Source organism: Castanea sativa, chromosome 12 (genome assembly GCF_040712315.1).
Source record: "Castanea sativa cultivar Marrone di Chiusa Pesio chromosome 12, ASM4071231v1".
NCBI lineage: Eukaryota > Viridiplantae > Streptophyta > Magnoliopsida > Fagales > Fagaceae > Castanea > Castanea sativa.
Window position 1 is genome coordinate 3,490,504 of NC_134024.1, and position 11,627 is coordinate 3,502,130.

The 11,627-nt window shown below is 31.4% G+C and overlaps 1 protein-coding gene across 1 annotated transcript; it reads right to left on the reverse strand.

Annotated features, from left to right (window-relative positions):
- Positions 1 to 2,798: 2,798 nt before the first annotated feature.
- Positions 2,799 to 8,503, reverse strand: LOC142619334 (12-oxophytodienoate reductase 1-like). Its single transcript, XM_075792398.1, has 5 exons — positions 8,433 to 8,503; positions 5,240 to 5,380; positions 4,998 to 5,128; positions 3,561 to 3,737; positions 2,799 to 3,391 (listed from the first exon to the last, which is right to left on the reverse strand). The coding sequence occupies exons 1-5, from the start codon at positions 8,501 to 8,503 to the stop codon at positions 2,799 to 2,801; spliced, it is 1,113 nt and encodes a 370-aa protein (XP_075648513.1).
- Positions 8,504 to 11,627: the final 3,124 nt, after the last annotated feature.

The window sequence follows — 11,627 nt, forward strand, 5'->3', positions numbered from 1 at the left end:
CATATTTGATTGATTTCACATGCTTTTTTTTTTTTTTTGAGGGTGGATTTCACATGCTTGAAAGTATCATCTTGTGGTACATAAATATTTTTTAATTTTTCATCAACTATTAGTCGCTAGAGGAGGTATATCATGTTTTGGATACATTAGTCCTCCTACTCACATGAGGGTTCACTCTTATGTGAGGGGGAGTATCTAAAACATGATGTATTTTCTTCAGTAGTTGACCCACATATAATATAAGTGTGAAACCAACCTTCATGTGAGAGGGAGGACTCATATATTTGAAACGTGATGTATTTTCTCTAGCGATTGACCCATTTATAAGAGAAGAAACCAATTGACAAATTGATGACCAAACATTTTATTCTTTCAATTGTCTCATGGTGTGGGGCGCTGAAGCTGAATATATGTGACAGTATGTCCCTAGCTGACCTTTTTAATTTTGCTCAAGAATGGCAACTCATTAAGTTAAGTATTATGACTTATGAGAATGACAAAAAAAAAAAAAAAACTCATTATCATGTATATACAATGGACTCCAATGATGTGGATGGATCACCTGTTTTCTTATGATATGAATTTGGACGAATGGCTGTCCAAATTCAGATTAGTCAGGAAATACAGTAGAAAAGAACTTCTTGCTCTTGACCACGAAAAAACCAATGGGCGGTCAAAGAATAAAAAATCGATATATATATATATATATATATATAGTTGAAAGTTAAGGTATAGTATTTATTGTTATTATGCTCTTGTTAAGTCACATTAACAGTCACGTCATCGGTCTCAGTATTTTCTTTTCTTTTTCTTCCTTTTGCAAATTAACATTTTTCCAATCACATCAAAAAAATTAAAAAACTCCATCTCTTAATTAACATTTCCTAACTTTTCAACTTTCCATTTATTATTCAATCAAACCCAATTTGATAATAATTCAAACTTCTTTCAACTCTATGACTCTCCTTCTCCCCAATCAAACCGTTATAAAAACTGTTCAATTGCTACTTTATTAGAATTCCAAAATAAAAAATACTACAAATTTTGTGTGTGTGTGTGTATATATATATATAAATACAAAAAATTGTCACTCTATTAGAATTCCCCATATTCTTCAGGTTTTTCTAATTAATTTTGTTAGTGATGTGCCATCGGAGATCTCAGGTGCCAATAACATTGGTTTCCATAAACCAACTAAAAAGAAAAACAATAATAATAGAAATAACACAAAGAGAAATTGAATGATACTTCTGAATATTAACTTGTCTCCCATAGGATACAACAACCCAACAAGAGGCTAACGCATTTCCATTTTTGACACCTCCTCCCTTCACCTCCCCCTTACGCACGTATCTAGGCTAATATCTAAATCAATACATATTAGCTCATTAATCACCATAATTAAAAGGAATAATATAATCTTTTTTTTTAATGTTGGATTAAACATTTTCATTAATTCCTCATCTTCCATATTAACTTTCACATCTTGACATTTATGTTGTAATATAAGTCAATTTTATTATAAAATATTAAAATGCTCCAACAAATCACATGGGATCTTACTATTATAGTTTATGTGCTCGTTAATCATGGATGAGTGTTTTTTCCACTTTTTTTTTTTTTTTTTTTTTTGTATTGTAACAAATTTATATATTATTATGGGATGTGTTTGCTGTAAGACCTTTACCAGAATTGTAGAATTTGATGTCAATGGAAAGACAATTAAATCAAAGGACATGTATAAAACTATATAAGGTAGCAATAGACAACCAAAAATAGACTAGGTTGAAAGATTATCCAAGTTTGGACAAAGAAGACCAATTAGATGTGAGAAATTCCATGAAGATGTATGCTTGGCTATGTGAAGAAATTGAATTTGGATAAAATATGAAGAAGACCAATTGAATTGAATTGAGTTTTCTATCACAATTCCTCCCTCTCCTTCTTATTGTTTTAATTTAATTTTTGTTTGAGCTAATACTTAGTTAAAAAATTTAGTTGTATCCTAGATATTCAAGAGGAGAAAATTCTAAAAAGAAAATCAAGCTATTGAAAAAAATAGCATAATCTAAAATCTAAAACTAAAAACCAAATTAGGAAAACATAACGCACTGTAACATAATTTAGAGGAATATGAACCACCTGAAAATGGATAAATGTCAATCAAATGCACCCAAAAATAATAGAATGATATATTTGTGTTTTTAGAGATACTGAGATAAAAAATAATTTTAGACAATCGTTTAATTTTTGAGAAGTGCTATGTCTACAACGTTTTTACAACAAGCCATAGTTGATAAGTTGCTATTAGTTCTAATTTAAACCAATCATTAAAATTACTTTTTTGCCAACCAAAAACAATCTATTACATATGATTTGTTGTGAAATTATTGTCAACATAACATTCACTTAATTTTTTGGTAGAGCAAATTATTTTCAATAAATTTAGGAGTACAAGTTATACTTATATCAAAATTACAAAGTAATTATCCATTTCCACACATTGCATGGATTTGCGACTAGTTTAAAACAAATACTAGCACAATGTAATAGCATTTGTCTCATTATTAATGTTTGCAAGAAATTTTAATTTCTATTCTTATAAACTATTAGTTTGCAAGAAATTTCATATGCATATACATACCTTAACCAATGGTAAAATGTATAAATAGAATTATTTAGATCTATCAAATCTTTTTGTTGCACTTGTACAGTACAATGACAACACAAAAAACAAGAAAGGAATTACATAGGGCAATGTTTTTGGATAGTTTATTTTCACTCTCCTCCTTGATAACCTAGGCAATGTCTTCAAGGAATGGATAATCAGTGTATCCAAGGACAGGGTCAGAGATGTAGAATGTGCCTCTGTTGTACTTGTTGAGAGGAGCATTGAGCTTAAATCTCTTAGGCAAATCTGGATTGGCTAAAAAATGACGACCATAAGCAACAAGATCTGCATGGTTTTCAGCAATAGCTTTGTTCCCATCTTCCCTGTTATAACCCCCAGCAGCAACAAAGTTTCCCTTAAAAGCCTTTCTCATTGGCACAAGACTATGGGGACTTTCACTATTTTCTCCAACTGTCCTCATTCTTGGCTCAACCACGTGGCAATAAAGAATCTCATATTTGTTTAAGGATTCAGCCATGTAAAGGCCCAAAGCTTCTGGATTTGAGTCTCTAGATTCCATGTAGTCTGCAAAAGGAGATAGCCTTATTCCAACCCTGTCTGCTCCTATCTCATTAGAAACAGCTTCAACTATTTCCAGAGCCAACCGGCAACGATTTTCGAGGGATCCCCCATATTGATCCGTTCGATCATTCACTTGATCCTTCATAAACTGGTCAATTAGGTAACCATGAGCCCCATGGATCTCTACTCCATCAAAGCCTGTGTATAAGACAAATAATGACATTTTAATGAAGGGACTATGTAATAACAAAAGTAACCATGAGCCCTGTTGTTCTTTCATCAAGTACGAAGTACATTCCTTCACTCCCTTGTACATTTGACCAAGCAAATATCTTTTATCTTATATAAACACTTGAGAAGAACCTACCAGCTTCAATAGCACTCCTTGCAGCAAGTCTAAAATCATTGACAATTTGAGGAATTTCCTCTATCTGTAGCCGCCTTGGAGGAGTGAAGTCTACAATGTCAATTCCATTAGATCGAATTTGAGGGGTCAAAGGCCTGTCAGAAGAAGAAATTGGGGCTTGACCATTTGGCTGAAAACCTATAGACAACAATATTAAGAAAAATAAATATCCAAATAATTCAAATGAGTTTGATAAGTCATCATCTATCATCACTTCAAGAATTAGAAAAAATGAGAGTTATGATCTGTTAAATTACTTAGAAAATGATCTTTCTTTTCTTCACAATTTTTTTTTCTTAAGAAAAAAAAACATTTATATAAAGAAGTAATTGACAAGACCTTTATTGATTTGCAAATCACAAATAAATAAATAAGAGGCAAAATTAATGCTTCTTTTGGATCAAGAAGGCATAATAGCTCCATTATGTGTTCCACATGATTGTACAGTAGAAGGATGGGGTTCCATAAATAATCCACTCCAAAAAAGGAAATTTCAAGATCTTATTCCATGTCGAAAAAGGAAAGCTCACGATCTTAGTGCTGTCTAACACACCAAAAAGCGGTGGTTGGTTGTCTATGACTACCATAGATATAGGACTCGATAATGATTTTGACAATTGATTTAGAGCAAGTGGTGTCTGCATATCTAAAACAAAACTACAAAGATTTTGAAAGACCAACCAACTAAAAGAACCATGCTTTTGACAAAGTGGCATGCAACCACCCACTCTGGCCTTTAGCCAAAGTGACAACATTTTCAGCTTTTTGTCAAAGCAACTACTATGATTCGATTTTGTTAAAGCAGTGGGTTTTACCTTATTCGTAGATATTAGATGCTAAAAAAAATGACATTAACGTATTAGATTTATAATAGAAGATGCCCCTTCTGGTCTTCCACTAAGGCAATGATCATCATGAAATCCCCCTTGTAATTAAAAAAAAAAACATTTATAGTAGAGATAATGCAAAAAATAACACCACTACATTGATAGATCAATAATTTTTCAAAATAATTATATTGTTGCATAAATTTCCCTTACTACCTCAATCCAACAATGATCATCACTTTTGCTAATTTTACTCTCTAAAATAAGAGTCAAGCCAATTAATGCTCTTCAAAGTATGTTTATTTTTCAAATGTGACACTCATTATGCATTGTAGGGAATAGCATTCTACAGCACCAACGAATGGTTATTTCAACAATCAATCAAAACATCCATCCGATTTGATCTTTATCAAATGGGTTCACATGCAGTACTTCCTTTAGGATCAACAGAAATCAACAGTTAAGTAAACATAATATGGTATAGAAAACCTAAATCTACTCATTTACAATTCATGAATCATTACAAAAGTTTGAAGAGAAGATATAAAGGTGGTCTTTGTCAAAGACAAACCTTGATTTGAAACCCTCCCCACATGCCAAATTTGACAAAAGAAAACTCCTCCTTTGGCATGAACAGCATCTACGATGGGTTTCCAGGCTTCAACTTGCTCTTTTGTCCATATACCTGGTGTGTCTAGATACCTTTACAATAGCAAAGAAACCTAAGAAGTCATAAAAATTTTTAAGGCAATAAAGGGAACCCTCAAAATGGAGATTGTATTTCAGTGGGAAGCATGGTAAGAAATTGATTACCCTTGAGCAGTGTCAGAAACTCCAGTGGCTTCAGCTATCAGTAGACCACCTTTGGTGGTTCTCTGAGAATAATATAAGATAGCATGTGGCTGAGGAACGTTGCCATAAGATCTCTGTCTGGTCAATGGTGCCAAAACAACTCTGAAAATACAAATTATATGATCAATTGAGTAAATCAAGTAAGAAATCTTTCTAACTGAAGAAAGTAGTACCCTATAAGAATCAAATATATGTTGCCTATAGTAAAGTCGGGAAGAATAATATGATTAAGCCCCTTTCTCTATGTTATAATATATACTAAAAAAAGGCAAGTGACAAATGAAACCAAATCATACAATTCATTGTTTCTAAAAAAAAAAAAAAAAAAAAATCAAACAATTCATTTTGGAATGATTATGGCAAAGATAAGGACAACTTCACAACTTCACTTGTGGATTGCTAAAATATAAACCTTTAAATAAAGTTTGAGAAGCTGAAGAAAAACACAAAATCAGAAAAACTCTGCGTATAATATAATGCTTTTCCTTGTGAGTAAACAAATTAATACCTAAATGAGAAAGAGTGACAGAGACAGAGAATGTTTGACTTGATCCACAATATCTTTTTTTCCTTTAGGGTTTGTTCATCGTTAAAGTACAATCATATTGTCTAGTATTAAAGACAGATTTCACAAAAAATACAGTACTGGAGTGGGGTAGGAGAACCTCAAAGATACTGCAGGTCCTTCAACTATGACAATTTCTGTATCATTCATAGCTAATTTACTTTAAGAAACATGCATGGCCACGTTTTACTTTAAGAAAATACCAAAAAAGATAAGTAAGAAACATAATGAAGCATGTAAAAACTTGGAAGAATTAATTTGATGAATTTTTACGCACAGAGTAGGGTGAATTAGTTCTGTTATCACATGTAGGTTCAAGATCATACAGCATTTGAAGAATGACTTGGGTACTATGGCATGATATAGAAGAGGGAGCCAAACTGGATTGCTTTTCATCATACAGAATGTGTAGTCATAGGTATCAACATAACATAACACTGATGAACTGAAGGGTCTCATCTCCCCTCCCTAGCCCAAAAAATTCAGACCAAAATTGTTGAGAAATGATTTCATAACTATAGATTGATATCTTATATAATCAAAGAAACTGTAAATAAATGTCAGCCGCTCATGATGAAGCTACAGATACATTACTTAGAGGTTCTGAAAACACAAAGAATCCTAACAACCAAGGTGATCAGATACCTTAATTTGCAAATCTAAAACCAATTTACAGAATAGAGATGATTCACAAAATCTAGATAAACCAAATGCCAGATCTATTGTCCTTTTGAGATCAAAGGAAAAAATCATCATGAACAACTCATGAAGTGAGTAGAGCTCAGCGTGACAGTTAATGCAGTTCCAACAAAATTCATCAATCTTAACATTATCAAAAATTAGAAAAGTCTCACACTTTTGGTAGATTAATGTAGAGAATTCTTGAAAAAATTTGTCATTTCTTGGTTAAACACAAAACAAACACAGATGTGAACTGACAAGAAAATGCTGAAAATGGCTATAGTTTTTTTTTTTTTTTAAGCAAAAGGGTAAGAGTGTTAGTACCAGCATCAGTTTTTCTCAAAATTTTAGCATTTGACACGTCAAAAAGTTATTTTATCTATTTTTAACATACCATTTTACAATACACTCTACATCGCATCTTTTATTTTAAGATTACATCACATTAAAATGATTTAAAACAAACCTTATCTATATTTAAAAAAATTAACAAAACAAATATATTTTATTGTGGCCCCATGTGACAAAGAGAGAGGTAGAGAGAAAGAAAGGGAGAGAGGACTCGGGATGTGACATGGGAGAGAGAAATTGGAATAAAAAAAACCAAAATATGTTTAGCACGTATAAAATTTTATGCCCTACATTTCCAAATATGCAATTGTACGGTACATCAATCCTAAATTTTTTAGCATTTAAAACATCTTATGTGAAAGGGTTTTTGGTGTTTAGTATGCCAAATGCCAAAATTTTGGAGTATCAGTACCCGATCTTGCATATGCTATCATATGATGTATTTTAGCATCAAAGCACAATAATAGCCCATTACATGGTTTTGCAATTGTAAAAAAAATTTGCAATTGTGCAACAATACCATCCTAAATTTAGAATTGTATTGTAGCTCACTTGCAAAATTAAAATAATATTTTTTATTCATTCACCTCAAAAACATCTCCTCTTTCTCTCTCTCCCTGACTCACCATAAAATTAAAATACTGTTTTTTATTGTTTCGGGTTATATATTTTATTATGTAATATATTATCTTAATGTGTTGTGTAGGAATATAAAAATTAAGATGTTAGGTGTGTTGTAAAATAATATGATATAAGAGTATTCTCATTGGCAATTGTAAATGGTATATGTAGAGAAAATCTAGCATAAAGGCACAAAAAGAGCCCAACTGCCGGACTTGTAAAATCTTACAATTGCCAAAAAAATTATAATATATTTTAATTGATAAAGTGGAAGAGAGGTCGAGGAGAAAAAAAAGATAGAGTTGTATTGGAATATATTATATTATTTTAGTAGGTAATATATATTATTTTAATGAGTAGAATGGGAAAATAAAAGTTGAGATGTTGATTGTATTGTAAAATGGTATAGTATAATTGATAAAGTAGCTTTTGAGATGGTAAAATAGGATAGGATACAATTTTCGGATGGAGATGCTCTAATAGATAAAATAACTTTTAAGATGGTAAAATAAGATATTTTTGTAGAAAATGCTAATGCTTAGTGCTCTAAATAATAAGCTACGATTTCTGAAGGTTATTTTCAGTTTTTAAACAACATTTTACACACTTTTTCACCCACACATATTTTCATAAATATTTTCAAACAATAATTTTCAGTTTTTAAACACATGTGCCAAACGGGCCTAAACCTTTGTAAACAAAACAGTTCATTATCCCAACGGGATATGTCACAATCACAAATACTTTTTTTTTTTTTAAGGCAAAACCAAAGTTAAACAAAAAAAAAACATATAAAATCATTTCATCAAAAAAGACAAAAAAATAAAAATAAAAATTCAAAACCCTTCACACATATTAACAATTCACGTCATACTAAACAACAAAAACAAAAACAAAAAGAAAAAAGAAAGAATTTTGCAAGGTGTATTGGTATACCTATGGGAAAGGTTGAACTTGCCCAATTTGTAAGGAGTAAGAAGAGGAATGGTGGGAGCTTCAGCAGCCATTTTCAATGATTCTATTCTACTCTTCCCTGTTAAATGCTATTGCTTTGCTTCTGTTCCTGATTTCAGACAAAAGTGGGAATGAAATGCTTGTTACACAAATGGGTATTATAGATTTGTGTCCAAAAAAAAAAAACAAAACAAAGTCTCCTATAAGCTAGCAGGATGGTTCCAATTGGACAATGACGTTTGCTTTAAAATGGTGTTCATAATGATGTTTGTGCTGACGTTTGGAAATACTGTACATTGAACCCTCAAAAAAAGTTTGGCCACCAATGTGGACCATGGCCCGATTAACCATGCGTTCTGCTTCTATGAATAGCACCACTTTATGTCCGCAATAAATTTCATAATTTTTTCAAAAAATAAAATTTTGAGAATACAGATTGTGTTTTAGATTTTAGTTTTTTTTTTCTACATCATATCACCACTAATTTTATTTTTTATTTAAAGAAAAAAAATCATTTTTATCATATATTACTCATAATTTTATTATGAAAATGTTGTTAAATTTGTCATGTCATCAATTGTTTTACTTAAAAACGAGCAATCTTTGAGACATAAAATAGTTCACAATTTTTTTTATAGCTTCTTAGGGCAGTAATTAGTATGTATTATAAATAGTTTTCTTAATATGAACTATATATTTTTTATTTTGAACGAAAATTGGAATTTGCAAACTTTTTTGAGGAAAAAAAATTTTATTTTTGGAAGGGAGGAACAGAGCCACCCCAGGGGGCCATGGCCCCTCTAGATTTTTTTTTTCAAAATTAAGAGTATATATGTTGTATGAGATTCCTAGAATTTAGGCGAAAGAAAACTATTTTTAGCCTTCGTAATTTAATTTTATTCCCCTTTAAACAAGAACAACTTAATTAGTTCAATTAAGAACAAAATATCTAGTCCATACAACAGCAAAATTTTTTTCAATCAACCGGAACATCACTTTAAAAACCATTATTTATCAAATCTGATCAATAAATTTTGGATCTATTAATTATTTTTATAAAAAAAATCCCTAAATTTATACAAATACCAATCAAATAAAGAGAGAATATTTCCTAGACATTGTCAAATGATTAATACACATAGACACAATTAATTAATATCATAATGATAACTTATAAATTCATAATTATTGATTGTTGGTGGATGGGTTGGAATATTATTTTTAACTTACTATCTTAATACTTTAGTTTATTTTATCTATTTATTGGGCGGTCCACTATTTTTGTGAGTCAAGTTTGTGATCTATGTCTCTGTGTTTTGAGCACTTTGGTATTGTTAGGCTTACTAAATATAATTCCTCACTTGTTTATTTATTTGTTTGTTATTATTGTAGTTTGGCATTTTTCCCATCTAATTCCCCATATTGGATAGAGTAATTGTGGCTTTAGAAGACCAAACTTGCCTTCTCAATTTGAAAATTTCTATGGACAAACTCAAATCCATATTTAGTAACTTAGCCATTATCAATTTATTTATTTATTTATGGAATCCTAGTTGAAATCAAACACACACACACACACACACACAAAGGAATGATATGTGAATGTGGACACATAAAATTTCGCTAAATGCTAAGTTCATGTTCATAGTAAATGGATGTTTCTGTGCTATGCATCTAGGAGAGTTCAAAATTTTATTATCTACTTCTATGCATAGAAAATTCAACTAATTAAAAGTCCTTACTGCTAACGGTAAGTTTCTATATGTTATCTTTGAGGTGAGACTCCCTAGAGGCCTCGTGAGACTTGAAGAATTTTCAATTTTGCTTCTATCTCCTATCTGATATTCTCTTACGTTTTCTTAATTTCTGCACTACTGTGCAAACTTGTCATCCGTATGTCTGTCCTTTCTCCCATACTCATCCTTGAGATGCTACAAATAACTCTATGTAGCTTTCAATATTCAGATTGGATACAAATGAAAAATATTATAGGTTTGCTTTGGATTTATCATTTATCTATACCTACTCCGAGCAGCCTAAATTACCTGAACCCATTACAATTCAGAGCAATTGCTTCCTCAATTCACATTAGAGAACTTAGTTTAGTCTACTTGAACTTGATTAGTGCTGTTGAGTTTGTCCCTCTGCTTCCAGATGGACAATATAGTTATAGGGCATCAATGGGAAACAAATTGCTATTGACTAGGATCCAGGAACTGAACCAGCAAGGCATGTATGGTCTTTAATTAATGTTGGTACAGAGATATATGTTAGTAGCACAGGGATGGCTGCAGAATGGTCTGTCAGTGATTTTGATATATTGGTTCCTGAAGATGTTGCTAGCTCTGGTGTTAGCTTTGATCGATCTTTGCACAGTATATTCACCTTTTCATTTAGTAAAGAATAAGTAAATAGAGTAAGTAGAACCCATTACAGTTCTACGTAAACCACGTTATCATGTCAGCAATAGATTCAACACACATACCCTTGATATGTGTTATGTATATGTTCTCTTCAATTCAGAGATAATCCTCCTGACTTTCTTTGCTTTTTTAAAAAATTTTTATTTATAGATAATTACAATATGCTGCTATTTCCGCAGCTTTAACTCTTTTCCCTCAATCCTCCAAGCAATATGTGCATAGAAATGTGTCAATCCAACTACAAGGCCTTTGGCTCTTTGCTTTTCAACTATAAACATTGGAGCCAACCTTATGATGCCAATTGTCAATCATAAATAGCTTTTCTTAGACTCCTCTTGGTTGCCAAGAAGCTGATGAAATGCTGTTTGCAAATCATGTGTATGTGTATATTTCCAATTGTAAACTCCACGTGTGTTTGTGCTTAATGTCACATATTTTGTACACAATTGGTCTCAAGCTTAGAAAGATTAGGTTGACAGCTAGCTTAAAATTTTGTCACTTTATTATGAATGGAAGTGAGAAAATAAGCCTACGTGCCCTAAATATGAATAATATCACAATTAATTGAGTAGCCATTTATAATGCTTCAATGCAGACCTTATGTTTGCCAAAAAGTAAAGGAGATTGTAGCTAAAGCTGAAGGCAAAATCCTATACGCATAGTTGTCTAAGTAAAGAATCATTGCTTGTAATAGTCAAATTATGCTTCAAAATCATGATTAATCTGGCTCTGAAGTAGATCAGCACCAACAATA